This window comes from Macrotis lagotis, chromosome 6, assembly GCF_037893015.1.
Source record: "Macrotis lagotis isolate mMagLag1 chromosome 6, bilby.v1.9.chrom.fasta, whole genome shotgun sequence".
In the NCBI taxonomy this organism is placed as follows: domain Eukaryota; kingdom Metazoa; phylum Chordata; class Mammalia; order Peramelemorphia; family Peramelidae; genus Macrotis; species Macrotis lagotis.
Genome location: NC_133663.1, coordinates 128,280,920 through 128,298,152, shown reverse-complemented (window position 1 = coordinate 128,298,152; position 17,233 = coordinate 128,280,920). Strand labels below are relative to the sequence as shown.

Sequence of the window (17,233 nt, the reverse complement as noted above, 5' to 3'; positions counted from 1 at the left end):
GAGATTTGGACTACTCTACAATAACAACTGTGTACTTGATGACAGGATTTTTTTTTTTATTTTGCACTTTTTAGGACTTGTGAAAAAAAGTATAAGAGAACATCCTTGATGTATAACACCCTCATTCTCTCTCTCCTCTAAATGTTATCTCATTAATAGTTAAACATTTGTCAAGTGGTGCTGCTTTCAAGATACTATAATATATTTGTTTGCCTAGATTATGGAAATGGTCTCAAACTGGACTCACAAAAATTTGATTCTGTCCACAGTAAGATAGTATCTAGCTACTTCAATATAATAAATTTTTTTAGTGAAATTTGGTAGATATCCATGAAGCCATCTTGCTTTTATCTGATTTTAACTTGCAATAAGCATAACTCTGCTTTGCTTAACAACCCAAAATAAATACTTTACTTATATGGAGTTTAAGTACTTTGTTTATTTGATTTATAATTCATTAAGTACTTGTTTATATTTATTTTATGTCTTGGAACAATAGCAAGTCTTGGATTGTAAACTCACAGAGAATAAGAACTATGCCTGAAAACTAATTTTATATGGTATTTTCCTATCACAGCATTATACACATGTAGTTGTTGAGGAAGAAAAAAAGACTAGATAACTTTGAGGAAACTCTCGGGAAATTTTTTTAAAAAATTAATACTGACAAGAAGTAAACTTAGGGCTTTAAGTGTTTGTTTTTCTTTTTTTTAGTCAAAATATTGTGAGATAGCATTTGTAGCATGCAGTCCAGTCGGTGGTTTTTTCCATTTTTTTTAAATTTTGAATTTTACTGATAATCTTTTGTTTTACATCACTTTAATTTCTGAATGTCTTTCTCCAAAAAACTCCCAATTCAGCCATTCCTTCTAACAAATATTAAAAAAGAGAGAACAGTTCAATACAACTAACCATATATAAGCTAAGTTTGATAGAATATATATATATATATATATATATATATATATATATATATATATATACTTACAAATCCAAAGACCATTGTAAAGAAAGGAAAGAAGAAGAGTATTTTCTCATCCCTTCCATAAGGTCCTGGATAACTAGAACTTTTATTTTGTCTTTGTATCTCCAGCATCTAGATATGCCTGGCACAAACTATTTAAAAAAAACAGTAACTCTCAAAACTTCATGGTACTGGTTAAAAAAATAGAAAAGTTGATCAATATAAAAGATTAGATACACAAAGCCTAAAAACACAGTAACATTGTTTGGAAAATAAGAAACCGGGGATGGCTAGGTGGCGCAGTGGATAGAGCACCAGCCCCGGAGCCAGGAGTACCTGAGTTCAAAACCGACCTCAGACACTTAATGATTACCTAGCTGTGTGGCCTTGGGCAAGCCTCTTAACCCCATTTGCCTTGCAAAAAAAAAAAAAAAGAATGAATGGTGAAAAATGAGAAACCAGCTAGCTGCTGGCTTAAGAACATACTATTTGATAAATCTTCTGAGAAAATTGTAAAGTAGTCTTGGAGAAAGTAGGGCTAGACCAAATGTAAAACGAAAATATAATTGCTATACAACTTCTTCCCTGTAGGGTAAAGGTGCTTTGTTAGCTCTTTTACCTAATAGGTTGGTTTTTTGGGTTTTTTTTTTTTTTTTTTTAGTTTTTGCAAAGAAATGGGGTTAAGTGGCTTGCCCAAGGCCACACAGCTAGGTAATCATTAAGTGTCTGAGGTCGGATTTGAACTCAGGTACACCTGACTCCGGGGCTGGTGCTCTATCCACTGCGCCACCTAGCCACCCCTACCTAATAGTTCTAGGAGTCATCTTAGCTCTTTTAGGATTCAGATCCATTCATCCATCCAATAATAATAAGAATTTATTAATAATGAGCATTTATGTTAAACAATGTGCTAAAAATACTGCAGATGTAAAAAAAAAAAGCTAAAAACAGTTCCTGTCCTCAGGGAGTTAGCTCACTTTCTAATGAAGGAACCAAGATGTAAAAAACTATGCATTTACAGGATGCAAACAGGATAAATTAGAGGTTACAGAAGATGAATTTTAAGTTGAGAAATCAAGGAAACCAGATAAGGGAGAAACTAGAGATGAGGAAGGAGAGTTTAATTGCATGAAGGAAAACCATGGAATGAGGGGGAAAAAGAAGCCTGATATTGGGAATGGAATGTCATGTGTGAGGAGTAGTAAGGAGGCTAGTGTTGCTAAATTATAGAGTATGTGGAGGGGAGTCAAGTTTTAAGAAGACTGGGAAGACAGGGAAGGAACAGGTCATGAAGGGTTTTAAAAGAAAAAATGGATTTTAGATTTGTTCATGGATGCAATAGGAAATGACTAGAATTTAATAGAGGGTGATATGTTTAGACCTGCATTTTAGGAAGATCACTTTGCCATCTAAGTAAAACATTGACTGTAATGGGGAGAGATTTGAAGTAGACTGACCAACCCTAATATTATTGTAATAACCCAGGTATGAGGTGATGAAGGCCTTAACTAGAGTAGCAGTAGTGTTAGAGATTTAAAAAATGGGAAGCATATATGAAATATGTTGCTAAGGAGATTCAAAAGGATATGGGGGGATGACAGACAGAGTGAGGAGTCAAGGATGATATCTAGGTTGTGAGTCTTGTTGATTAGCAGAAGAGTGGTATCCTCAATAGTAATAGGAATTTTACGAAGAAGGAGGAAAAATGATAATTGAACGCAGTTTTGGACTCTTGTACTTGTGGGGGTGGTCCCTTTCATTTATTACGGAGTTCCTCTGGGAACTTTCATTTTGGAAAGAGGTTCCAGCCAACCATCCTTCAAGTGAACTTCAATTTAATCTGTTTATCTAATATATGATTGATAAATTATAATAGCAAATCTACCACAGTAGCTATCTGGGTATTACTGGGTTGAACTTTTAATCACTGTCCTTTAACTTACCTCAAAGTCTGCCCTGGGTGGGTTTCTGAAATTATCTATATTCTCAATAGGGGTTCACTGCTGCTTTTGAATCTCACCCCTACCTCAGATTCCTGAGGAACAATTCTGGTTTTGGCTCTATTCTAAAAAGTCCTCCCCAGCAAGGAGGTGGACTGTCAGAGATTTGGACAAAAAGGTTATATGACTAAAGTATGGAGCAGGTACCATTACATCCATACAGAAAGAAAATACCAAGTAACAAAGAATCACGAGCAGTTCTTTTTTATTAGTGGCAAAGAATTGGAAATTATGGGGATGCTCTGTATTAGGGGAATGACTGAATAAATTGTGGTATATGATTGTGATAGAATACTATTGTGCTGCAAGAAATGACAATAAGGATGGTTTCAGAAAAACCTGTGACATCTTATATAATTGATGCAAAGTTAAGTGAGCAGAACTAGGTAAACGTTGTACATGGTCATGATGATCAGCCGTGAAAGACTTGTTACAATTCCAAAGGATCCATGATGAAAAATGCTATGTACTTCCTGGGAGAAATAATGAAATTTGAGTGCAGCTAGAAGCATACTTTTTTCACTTTGTTTTTCTTGTTTTTTGTCTGTTGTTTTCTTTTGCAACAAGACTAATATGGAAATATGTTTTGCATGATTTTAAAGAATCATAAAGCAATTACAATAGCTGAGAGATTAATATTCAAGTCTCCTTGGGAGATTTGCAAACTGTCTTTTCCAAGGGTACTAATTAGACATTTTATATTTAATGTGCACTGAATATATTTTGATTGATCTCAAATTGGATTTTTCTCCGTGTGTGTGCGTGGGTGTGTGTGTGTCTCTCTCTCTCTTTCTCAGTCTTCTTTTGTCTCTTCTCTCTCTGTCTCTCCCCCCCCCCCACCTACTGCTTCCTTTTTGGCCAGTTTGCCTCTGTTGCTATTTTCATCACAGCTGCTATCCTGGTTCTTGGTTGCCTGGCAAGGGGAACAAGTCAGCTCTTTCAAAATCTCATAGACCCTATAAACTAAAGGCAGCCCAGTTCAGCCACAGGCTTTCCTGTGGGTCAGGGGGAGGACAGGATAAGAATGAGCTCAAGGCAGGGAAGGGTACCCCCTCATCCCTCTCTTCAACCCCAACTCCAGACTCTAGGAAGCTCTGTCATCCTTATACTCAAAGCAAGCAGGAACAAGGGGTCAGAGGGCTGGGGATTGCCCCTGTGTCTCTCCAGGGAGTTGAAACTCAGCAGCTTCCTCAGAACACAGTGCTAATCCTTTGAGATCTTGATAGAGTATATCTGCACCTGCTCTTAACTGGGGTGCAGGGCAGAGCTTCTCCATTAGGCATGTCTGTAAGCAGACCCAGCCCAAAACTATTATTGAACTTCAGTGGAATGCTGACAGAGCATTTTTTATAGTTGGGGTGGGAGTGGACAAAGTGGTGCTAAAGTCATAACAACTGAAATTTCTTGAGTACTTGAAAGTTAGCATAGTGCTTTTGCTTAGTTTAGGTCTCTCTTTTTTTTTTTTAGGTTTTTGCAAGGCAAATGGAGTTAAGTTGGCATGCCCAAGGCCACATGGCTAGGTAATTATTTAGGTCTCCTTTTTAATGCCGATTTTGTAGAATAGAATGGCTGTGACTCAAGTGGTTTAGGCATTGTCTTGTCCCCAAACACAAGGATCCTAATTAAAAGACAAGTTTCAGCTATACAGGTCATTTTAGGACAAGGTGATCTATCCTAGGTCCACATTTGTGTGTGTGGACCTTCCAATTCTACCAAAAATGCATTCCTCTGAGTTATTCAGGAGACCAATGACTAGGGATCAATGATGTACAAACATCCTTTAAGGGAGAAAATATTCCAACTATTCCCATACAAACAAGGACAAAAAAAAAAGAAAACAAAGCTGATTTTTTTACCTCTGGAAGTCAGAGACCCTTCAATGTCAATCAGTAACTTTTAGGTTCCGTTCCATTCTCTGGATCATCAGTTTTTGAGCTCACTAACTCAATTTCTTTTTTTGTGTGTGTTTCAGGCTTATCTATAAAATAGGAATAAAGTTTGCCAACTTTCTGCACCCAGAAATGCAGTGAAATGAGTTAGTCCTCAACTTGTCTAAGGAGGAATATGTGGGCCAGTGGATATGTACAAAAGCAGAGAGACTCTTGTTTCCCATTGCATACATGAGCTGTTCTGTGTATGCTTGCTCTCCCTGTGTGTGTGTTCTGGCTAGAAAAGGCAATATGACTTTTCATAAAGCATAGAAAGCCAAGAGTATTTTTCTTATCAATTCTGTAATAGCACTCCCTGGGGTTATACATTCATAGAACTGGTATTTCTCTACACAGAGCCCTTGGGGTTAGGAAATGTGGTGCCAGGGAACAGCTATGACATTCTCAAAGAGGAATTAGTGGAGGGGTAGAGAGGATTGTGAGAATTGGGAAAGGGGACTTATTATTTCTTAACTATCCTGTATATAGCTTGTTTGTAATATTTGTTTGCTTGTTATTTCTCCCATTTGATTACAAACTCCTTGAAACTGCTAGAAATACAGGAAGGGAGAATTGAGTCCAATGTTTACAAAGCATTTTGGAAGAAAATTGCTTTCTAGAAAAATAATGTATTAATTTAATTGTGATATGGACAATATACTATTCCTAGTAAGACAACTAGTGGGGCAGTGAATAGGATACTGGGCCTAGAATCAGGAAATTGGATTTTAGACATTCACTAACTATGTGACCCTTAAGCACGTCACTTAATGCTTGCTTCAGTTACTTCACCTGTAAAATAAGGGTAATAGCAGCTACTTTAAATGCTTATTGTGAAGCTCAAATAAGATAATATTTGTACAAGAACTGCACAATGGTTGGCACATATGAGCATTATGTAAATACTTATTCTCCTCCCCATTTGCAAAAATTGTCAATAAATATTAAATTATTTTCAAGGAAATAAATTACATCTTATTATATTAGGACACTCACTTCTGCATATAAATGCATATGACAGACCACCCTGGGTCTTGTCAGTCAAAAAAAGATTGTTTGTTGTATGACAAATTCCCATCTTTGATATTACTTTGATTTATCCTGACTAAAATTCTTTGTCTAATTAACTTCAGAATATTAAAAAATATTGATTGTAACTAGAGAGGAAAATTAGTCAATTCAAATCTCATGTCTGCCCATATTGTTTTGTTCCCACTTTCACTCAAATTGTGGGCAAGAGCAATATTTGGAAATTCTAGTTTGTTCAGTACAAACAAGTAGACCAAAATTGTCAGGTTAAAGATTACATTTTAATTGAAGGAATCTTTTCTATCATCACTGATCAAATTCTTAGTAAAAATCAACTAATCTGCTAAATTTTTGCTCTGGCATAGCACTGTGCTGAAACAAATCCAAATGAAATAATATGCAATGTTTTATAATGTCATTTAAAACATAGTTTCATATAATTTCACTATTAATTATATATTAGAGAAATTATATCTAGAGGTTTTTAAATTTTCTACAAAATGAGTTACTTTTAATAATTTTCTGAACCATCAAATGATGGTAATCTTTGCTATTTATTGCACAGAGGGGCCTAATAATTTAGTTTAAAGATTACTTATAAACAATTAGGTAACTTGGGGAAATAGAGAGAAGAAATTAATAAGATTACAAATTCATTTACAAATTAACACCTTTAGTGATAAATTCATAGCTTTTTTATTACATTGTTTCATGAAACACAGAAGTAGATTGTTACATAGTCAAATATAATATCCTAGAGTTGTTGTGAATAATATATTAGAAATGAAAAATGCATTTAGCCTACTTTTTCTGTATGGTTAGGGCTGACAGTAGACAAAATCGGCCAACATATATAAATATAGCCCAGCCTTGCACCTAATAATCTGGGTTCAAACCAACCTGCTTTATTCTAGGGGAATTTCCAGGTATGAGGTTCAGAATCTATTTCTGATAATAGCTAAGTGATCATAGTCAAGTCAGAACCTCTCTCAGCTTTAGATTTCTCATCTTTAAAATGAGAATAGTTGGGGTGGCTAGGTGGCACAGTGGATAAAGCACTGGCCCTGAAGTCAGGAGTACCTGGGTTCAAATCCGATCTCAGACACTTAATGATTACCTAGCTGTGTGGCCTTGAGCAAGCCACTTAACCCCATTTGCCTTGCAAAAAAAAAAGCAATCTAAAAAAAATGAGAATAGTAAGACCTACAATTCTTTTAGGATTTTGTGAGGTTCAACTCAGATTACATATATTAAAATGTTTTGCAAGCTCTGAAGCACAACATATATATTGATTGTTATTATTAAAGTCTCATCTCTTCTAGTTCTAATCATTTAAAAACGAATTTTATGGGTACTATTTATTTTTATACTGAAGTCATTTCAGGGTATGCCTTTGGACCTTCTTTGAGGAAAGACAGATGGAGCATTTAACTAGGGTCCCTGGATTCCAGAAAACTTGAATTCAAATGTGACCTTAGGCACTTACTAGCTGTGTGACCCTGGGCAAGACACTAACCCTGAATGCCTTTAAAATCAAAACAAACCAAAAAAACCACAGTTAAGCAAAATGAACAAACACAAGGATTGTGCCTCACAGTATCTGAAAGGATACATAGCTCCACTAGACATCAGGATGTGCATTTGTTTACATTACTGTAATTGTGTAATCAGTTATGAATCACTTCATTCAGTTCTTGCCAAATAGGTGGCTTAGGGGATAGATAGAGCATGGTCCTGGAGGTAGCAAGCTCTAAGTTCAGGTCTCACTTCTTTTTTTTTTTTTTAGTTTTTTGTAAGGCAAATGGGGTTAAGTGGCTTGTCCATGGTCACACAGCTAGGTAATCATTAAGTGTCTGAGATCATATTTGAACTCAGATACTCCTGACTCCAGGGCCGGTGCTCTATCCACTGTGCCACCTAAATGCCCCCAGGTCTCACTTCTGACACATATTTGGGGAAGTCAAGCATCTTTTTAACTTTGTTTTTGTCCCCCCCCCACCAACCTGGGTAAAGTGAGGATGATAATAATGCAATGATTGACTTAATCACATAATTCAAAATTATTTTCTGTCAGTTCTTCAATACTAAGTCATGTTTTTCCAAATCTCACCAATTATTTCTATCTTTTGTCATCTTTGCCAGTTTGCTGGGTGTGAGATGAAATCTTAAAGTCATTCTAATCTGCATTTCTCTTATTACTGATTAAGGGGCAATCTTTCGTGATTGTTAGTAGGTTTGCAAATTCTTATTTTGAAAGCTGTTCATATCTTTTGACTGCTTAGTTTTTGTAAATCTTATATGTTTATGTCAGCCTCCAATAGTGTTATTATCCTTCCATTCCCAACCAAAATCCTACCTTCTATAGGAAGCTTTTCCCAACTACTCTTTACGGTCTTTCCTCTGTTTATTATTTCTTATTTATTTTATTTATTTCTTATTTATTTTTTATTTCTTATTCTTATATTTCTTATTATATTCTTATTTCTTATATAGCTTGTTTGTAATATTTGTTTCCTTGTCGTCTCTCCCATTTCATTATAAACTCCTTGAAAGCAGGCATTGTCTCTTGCCTTTCTTTGTATCCCTGACAGTGCCTACATAAAGTGAAAAACACTATTTCATTTTGGATTCTATTTTTCCTAGAAGAAATCACTAAGTACAATGGGACTCCCCACTTGGTAAAATTTTTAATGGTCAATTACAAAAACAATTAAATTGTGTCTTTAGAGTTCTTTGAACTTTCTAATTGCGAGAACTGCGGCTAAAATGGTGTAAGGTGTGATAACATTGTGCATCCTAGCAACTATGATTAAGGTAGTTGTGTGACCCTGGGCAAGATAAAGTGCTCAACAGGATGGCTACCGGAAAGTCAAAAATTTGTAATTGGGGGGTGGGGTGGCTAGAGCACCGGCCCTGGAGTCAGGAGTACCTCAGTTCAAATCTGACCTCAGACACTTGATAATTACCTAGCTTGTGGCCTTGGGCAAGTCACTTAACCCCATTTGCCTTGCAAAAAAAATAATTGTAATGAGGGCCATCCACACACACACACATATATGGATACATACATACATACACACACACACGTTTACACCTTTCACATCATCTTCATTTACAACTAGGTTCCTTTCCAGAAGAACACAAAACGCATCTCGGCCCCGACACACCAACAGGACCCGGCGCTGCGGGCCGGTTCTGGCCGCCTTTCTTGCCCGATTGATCCTGCACCCGCGCTCGGGCCGCGTTCGCCGAGGGCTCCGTCTGCTACCAGCCCGGTCCCCTCCGCAGGGGCCCAGGGCCCGCTTCAGTTACACCGGGTTCCCTCCCTTCACACCCGGGGCTCTGGGGTCCTGGCCCCTCCACTGCGCGATCTCGAGGCGCTCCGAGTCCTCCCAAGTTTCCTGTTTCTACTTCTATTCCATTCCCTTCTTACATTGCGATTTGCTTCACCCAAGGGCTTTTACCTTATTTCCAGTTTTTTTGTAACTTTTCACCAAAAAACAAAGCTCTGGTGGCTAATTAGCAGTGTTTTCTACTGCGGTCTGGAGTCTGGGGAGACACCAGTGTAAGACTGCGGGTGCACTTGTGGGCAGCCCACCCTGGGGCTGCTGCGGGCGGGGGGCGGTGCCCGGGCCGGGGGAGCCCAGGTGAGCGGAGCGGCTGGCTCGGTCCGCGCGCGTCCGCGCCCCTCCCGGCCGGGGAGGAGAGGAGGGGGCCGGGCCGGGGGCCACCCCAGCGCCCTCGGGCGGGCCGGGGCGGAGCCGCGGCGGAGGGGCGGAGCGGGGACGGCCCGGCCACGTTCGGTGTGGTTATTTTCCACGGCGGCGGCTGCTCGGGGCCGTGGGCGCCGCAGTCCTCCGGCCTCGCCCGGCCCGCGGCCTCTCCGGGTGGCGGCTCCCGCCCAGGCCGCTGGGGCACGCAGCCCCGCCCCTGGCCCGTGCCGCCTCCCTCTGCGCGCCTGGATGTGGGGAGAGCGCGGCGGCGGCGGCGGGGGGCAGCGGAGCCGCGGCCGGCGGGACCCCAGGGGCCGGGGGCCGCGGCTGTCTGACGGAGCGGCCCGTCCCGGCCGGACCCCTGCCTCCCTCCCTCCAGCTCCTCCCGGGCAGCGGCGATGGAAGCCCCGAGCTGCGCCCCGGAGCACCCCTTGGCGCACCCCCTGGGCCCCGAGCCGGAGCCCGCGCCGGGCCGCGCCGGGGAGAAGCGCTTCAGGCTGTGGTACGTGGGCTGGTCGTGCCTGGACCGCAGGACCACGCTGCCCATGCTGCCCTGGCTGATGGCGGAGATCCGGCGCCGCGGCCAGAAGCCGGAGCCCGGGGCGGCCCGCGAGGTGCTGCTGCTGCTGAGCGCCCCGCACCTGCGCTGCGTGCCGGCGCCCCCGGCCCCGGGCCCCCCGGCCCCCGGCGCCCCGGCCCCGGCCCCGGCCCCGGCCCCCGCCACCCTCATCTTCGAGCACAGGGCGCAGCACATCTCGCGCTTCATCCACAACAGCCACGACCTCACCTACTTCGCCTACTTGATCCGGGCCCAGCCCGAGGACCCCGAGTCCCGCGTGGCCTGTCACGTCTTTCGGGCCACCGACCCCGACCAGGCAAGTGCCTCCGGGGGCGCGAGCCCCCCCCCCCCGGCCGCCGCCGTCGAGCCGGGCCCGGGGGGGCGCGAAGGGGAAGGGAGGGAGCGTCCCCGGGGCCCCTCAGGCCGGACCCCCCTTGTGTCCCCAGCACCCCGACGTCAGGAGGAAGGACGGTCTATGGACGGGGAGGGGGCGCGCCCAGGCCCTTCCAACGCCCCCCGCCGCGGCCGGGGCGGGAAAGGGGGGGGCGGTGGCGCGGAGTGGGGCGGCCCCGCGGGACCAGCCACGCTCCGTGGCACCAGTCACCGCGCGGCGGCGCCCCCCGGGCCCGGGCCGACACCGAACCCCCATGCCCCAATGTGAGGAATCAGACGGTTTCCGGACCGAAACTGTTTGTTTTGGTCTGGGTCAGGCGTGTAGAAGACTTCCAGTGTGGGAACGCCCCCCCCTCAGATCCGGGGTTCCTCCACCTGATGGCACCTGGGGAAAGCACTGATAAAGCGCCTCATTTTATAGTTGAGGAAACTGAGGCAAGGAGAGGAGATTCGACTTGCAAAGTCAAAGCTTTCGAAGGTCTGGTGCAGAATCTGAACTCGGGGCTTCCTGACTTCAGGCCCAGGGCTCTATCCCTCCTACAGGCATCTGCCTCCAAAGGCCAGCGGTCCAAAAGTACCATTTTTCAGGCGCGCAGTTGGATCTGATCTTCTTGATTTTCGAAAGTTTATTCCCATTCATTTTGCCACAGCTGCTTCTCACAGTGGCCATTATTTTTTGACTAAAAATATATATCCACAAAGTCATTTATGACAAATTTCTGCAATGTGATTAGGGCTGAATACATGGTTAAAAAAACCAGCCAATCATTTAAAGCCTGAAATATGCTTTGGGTTCTTTGGAGGGAAAATGTTGTTTACAAGGAAAAGATCAACCAACATACATATATATATATATATATATATATACATACACACATTTATACGTGGTTCTTTGGAGGGAAAATGTTGGTTACAAGGAAAAGATCAACCAACATACATATATATATATATATATATATACATACACACATTTATACGTGGTTCTTTGGAGGGAAAATGTTATTTACATACAACAGATCAACATATACATATACATACATATATATATACATATATATATATATATATATATATATATATATATATATATGGTCCTTTGGAGGGAAAATGTTATTTACATGGAACAGCTCAACATACATAAATAACATACATACAGTAAACTGTTCCTGCCCTTGTTATAAAAATTGGTACCTGGGGGGCCCCCTAAGCCCTGGAGTCAGGAGGACCTGAATTCAAATCCACCTCAGACACTTAATAAGTACTTAGCTGTGTGACTTTGAGCAAGTCACTTAATCCTATTGCCTTTCAAAAAAAAAATAAAATAATTGGTACTTGAGTTGTATTTTATATACATTTTCAACTCTATCTAGGTAATAAATCTAAAAGACATGGGTGTCAAGTGTACCCTAACCCTTGTTTTACAGATTAGGACACTGAGGCTGAGAAAGGTTAAATAACTTATTCATGATTAGAAGTAAGAAATTGTTGACTCATCAATATTGTAGGTTGACTTTCCAGTGGAGTGTATGATCTAGTAGAAATTCAGACACAAACATATCAAATAATCATGATATAGAATGCTTTGTGGTAAATGCATTAGAGAGAGGCACAAAACATGTTAAACAATTTCATATCTTGCTTGGGTATATAGAAATGCCAAATCAATGAGAAAGAAGTAACTTTTTGCAAATGAATATTCTGTAGTTATTATCAAGTTTATGGCTCTGGTATGTTTGATAATTTAATGTGGTTCTTTTTTTATTTTATTTGGTAAGTTACTCTTGCTAGAAATTATCAAAGTATGATGTAGAACATATCATTGCTATTTGTAGCTAACCATGATTTGCATTTTGGGTTAGGGCTGCGTAGGTTCTGTTTCCACTAAATTTTCTATAATAGTAGCAGTTCTTTGAGTGACATATTCATGAATGGTCAATTGTTTTTCCTTATGTTGGGCCAACCTCCTTTCCTTGTATTAAATCTAAACTAGTTATCAAACATAATTTTTTTTAATATTTCTGTAGACTACTTGCTAATCTTTCATGTAAGTTTTTAAAATTATATTGATCTACAGTTTACTTTCTCTGCTTTGTTTCCTCCCTTTACATTTTAAGTGCTTAGAACTTTAATGTATAATTATTTTCCAAGTAATGGTGTATTTAGACTTACCATTCTTTAATTCACTGGGTAATAGCCCTAATTCTTTTGTACTGGGAAAGCTATAAGAGGGAGACAAATCATGTTTCATTTCATATCAGTTACTTGTATTGTACCTTGAGCCAGGGCTTTGGAGAGAACTCCAATAGATGTAATTCCCTGAGAGCAGGGACTGCCTTTTGTCTCTTCTTGTATCTCTTAGTGTTTAGCAAAGTGACTGGAACATAGTCACTTAAATGCTTATTGATTATTGATTGAGATGTATGTTGCTTAAATTAAATTGATAGGAATTCTTGTCTGAGAAACAGTGGATGGATTAGCATATTCACTCTAGAGAAAAGACTTATTAATAGATGGTTTTTTTTTTAAATTAAGGGCTGTCATATGGAAGGATTATATTTTCTATATCTTCTTAGGGTAGAAATAGGGCCAGTAGGTAATAATTATAAAAGCTGTATTTGTTTGGGGAACTATCCAAAAATGAAATGGCCTTTCTGATAAGGTCATCAGAGAAGTATTCAACAGTGGGTAGAGATGACCACTTGTCATGGCCAATGTCAAGAAGTGGGTTCATGTTTTTGATTGAGATTAGTGTTGTTAGTCCTCGCTTCTGGAAGAAGACCATGACTTTAGAGAGGTAATGCTGTGATAAGCATGTGAATTGGATTCGATGGAGGGGCTGCTGTGCTAAGTCTTCAAGCTCACTTTTTTCCTTTGGAGCCATTGGGGTCCAGGGGCCAGATGTGCATCAGGATGCCTGGAGGTGGACCTGGATGCCAGGCAGACAGGCTTAAGTGACTTGCCCAAGGTCACACAGCTTGTAAGTGTCTGGGATCATATTTGAACTCAGATTCTCCTGACTTCCAAGACTAAGCTTTATTCATTGCATCTTCTAGCTTCCCTTGTTGAGATTATATTAGATTATCAATGAATTCCTTTCCCACTCAGAATTCTAGATTAAGTGAATACGCTCTTCTTCCAAGTTCTCTTGTACTTAGCATATGTAGAAAGTCCTTAATATTTGTTGACTGACTAAAAGAAAATCATTCTGAGATTTGAGGCAAGGGACAACCTCTTCAAGCTCTAGTTGACTCATCTGTAAAGATCTCTTCCAAGCACTAAGGTTTTATTGATTTTTATGAATCAATTTTGAGGTGATCTTCACTATAGGTAATGCAAAAGAATATTAATCAGTTGCCTTTAGAAGTTGGGGATCTTCTGGGATCTGGAGTCTGTAGAGGGGATTCTTAATATAGACTGAACTAAAGGGCAAGCCAAGTTTCTACCAGCTCAGATTCTTTGAGAAAATTCAGGCCAAATGAGGACTTCTCAGGGATGTTTATAGAGAAGATTGATTAATGCATCAGTGGGGGTGGAGTGGGGATTGGATTATCTAACAAATGAGACAACATTTTGCGATTTAGAATGATAAAGCAGGGTTTCTTTTAATATGTAGTTTCATGGTGGTTACAATAAAAGAGCAAGATATTTCCTTGTAAGGTTCTGACCATGTCCCATTTTAGTGGTATATGGTAGGAATTAAACTAGGAAAGGGAGAGAATTGAAGTGATTCTAAAGGTATTTTATTTTTTAATTTTTTTTAGGTTTTTCTTTTTATACAAGGCAAATGGGGTTAAGTGGCTTGCCCAAGGCCACACAGCTAGGTAATTATTAAGTGTCTGAGACCGGATTTGAACCCAGGTACTCCTGACTCCAGGGCCAGTGCTTTATCCACTGTGCCACCTAGCTGCCCTGATTCTAAAGGTATTTTAAAGAAATACTACATTTATTAATATATAGTTCACAGAGTTTATTGATTAAAAATGCAACAGCTAAAAGAAAACCAACCTTTTTCTAGCATTGGAAATTGTAAAGTTTCACAGCCTTTTGGACTAAAGAGGCAAGTAAGCCTTAACTTATATCTTCCTCTATATGTTTTCTACTTGAATTTAGAATCTAAAGAGGACCAAAAAAAGAAACAATCTCTGGTTTCAAAGACTTTACATTTTGCTTTTTCCCCTCTTTCACAGTTTTTGTGAGGCAGTCTCTTGCAAAGCCCTATAGAAATGGAATGATATTATTATTTTATTATGAGTTTTATGCTTTTTATATGTTGCCACCATTGCATAGACAATGTGGTTCTTCCTAATCAGCTATTAAGAAAAATGTTAGAGAGAAACTTTCAGCCAGGGACTTGGTAGAATTTTCCAGCTGCTATCTTTCCTCATTGCCTTATTGCTTTTGGTTGATGGGGCTGCCCAGCTAACTTAGCAGTATATGCTGGGCATCTGGCCTAAAGGATGATTAGGCTGCTAGGGCTTCTGTCTACAGGAAGTAACAATGTCTGTGCAGAAATAACCAATTCTATTCAAATTATTTTCCTTTATGTAAATGTGACCTCTGGGATAGAAGAAACACTTGAGAAACTTGGAGTGTTATGATAGAATCGCCATAGTAATGTGTTCTCTGGGAATAGGAATAGGGTCCAAAAGAGGAACCAAAGCAGTATTTAAGAAATGTTTGTTTTTAGAAATAAGTAGAAATCAAGTCATAATCCTCTGATTCCAAATCTACCACACCACTCACTTCATGCTGCCAACCTAGATAATAGGCACTTACAGGCTCCTTTTCACAGACAGCAGTGATTCATTTTATTTGATTGACTGAAATGACTACCATTTTTTTTTTCCATTTAGGCACTGTGTCTGAAAGGGTGAAATATATGTAAGAAAAAAGTTTATTTTATTAAAAGTTCAGGGAAAATGTTGAAAAATGTTTGTTTTTCTTTTAAATAAACATTTAATGTTTATAAGTTTTTTTTGAGGGATAAAAATAATTTTTCTTTGCAGTTTACTTTTAAAACTAACCAGGCTGTGTGGCCTTAGGCAAGCCACTTAACCCCATTTGCCTTGCAAAAACCTAAAAAAAAAGGAAAAAAAACTAAGGGTAACTGTGGGCATTTAGAAGAGAAATGGTTATCATAAAACATTTTCATTGATTTTATACACACACACACACACACAAACACTCCTTGGCACTGCTTTCAGAGATAAACTGCAAGACATGTTATGAAAATTCAACAATAAAATTGTTATCTTTTTATTACTTTCTTTAAAGGATTAAACTGTTTTCATTATTTCAAGCAAGATAGGAACTTTCAACTTCATTTTGGACAAGTATTCTAAAACTAGAGTTTCTCATTTTTTTTTGATGGTAAGTAGGATATGTTGATCAGAAAAATCAGAGAAACAAATCAAATGACAAGCCACATTCATCTCTCTGACTTCTAAGCCTATTTAAGATCAACTTTAAACCATTATGGCTAGTTGTATGCTGTATCTTTTTCCTTTAATAATTTCTTTCTTTTTTGTCCTTCAGCTGTCTTGTCCTTTCTATATCTTCTTCCCTTTCACCCCCAAATTCCTCAAGGTCAATTCCAGGATGAACTCTGATCATTTATAGGCAGCTCTACTGGGTCATACATCTTGGGCCACTCTCTTGTCATAGAGGAATGGTTTAGAGTTCTTGAATGTTCTTTGGAAGCATCAGCTAGTTCTTCATTCCTCTTCCTCGACTGTAGAACTAGCAGGAGCTTCCCTCTTGCAGGAGTAGGGACCAGAATTTATCAGTTTGCATCTTTCTTCTAGGCTGACACACTGAGGAAATCTGAGGGGCTGTTGGAAAGGGGAAGGAAACTTTCCATTTTCAGTCTTTTTTGCCTCTTGGACAGATTGAGGCAGCAGAGGGCAGAGAATAAGAAGCATTGAAGTCTACAGTTGCTGCCCCCAGGGAAGTGTAGGAGCATCTGTTCATATGTTGTCTTTGCCCAGCTACAAGCATCACAGTGAAGGATGCAGTGTCTCATTTTGATTACACTTGGTTATTTTGTGCTCTGTTGGTTGAAACCTTATAGACTGTTCTTGTTCTCCTGGTTCTACAGTTTCTACCAGTGTTTAGAGTTTCATTTTAAGAAGCATTCTTCCAGCTTAACCACATGTACTTTGCATGCTTTTGTCCCTTGAGTGACTCCATTGTGAAATGCAAACATATTACTTTTATATCTTAAATGTTCAAATGCTGCTTGGGGAATGAACATATCTCCACTCCTCTTCATTAAATGGTATTGTAAAAACAAGTTGGGTGAAACAGTGTTATGAAAAATACTGTTTCATTAGGGGTACCATTATAAATGGGAGACTAAATTCTTCAGGGTCCAAATTCAGTCTATAAAAGCAAAAGTTATGTTTTTACTTTGATCTGAGAAAGTATAATCTTTTAAAAAATGCCCTTAGTTTAAAAAACAATGACCAGATACAATTTAACTTAGGCTTTCAAACATTTAAAATGATTTTCAGCTAATAGTGTTTTCATTTAAACTTGCTACTCTCCTGTCTTCTCCCTGTATTTGTATTTTCATTTTTATAATGGCAAATATTTCTCCCTTTTTTTCTATTTTCTGTTGCTTTCTTGACCTAGAAGTCATTTTTTTT

General features: G+C 39.8%; 1 protein-coding gene across 2 annotated transcripts in view; it reads left to right on the top strand.

Moving 5' to 3' along the window:
* The first annotated feature begins 10,032 nt into the window (after positions 1 to 10,032).
* Positions 10,033 to 17,233, top strand: part of TBC1D4 (TBC1 domain family member 4) — a 196,179-nt gene continuing 188,978 nt past the window's right edge. For both annotated transcript variants that reach the window (XM_074191812.1, XM_074191811.1), the window contains exon 1: positions 10,033 to 10,509. In XM_074191812.1, coding sequence (XP_074047913.1) covers positions 10,033 to 10,509 — 477 coding nt within the window. The remainder of the gene's footprint in view (positions 10,510 to 17,233) is intronic.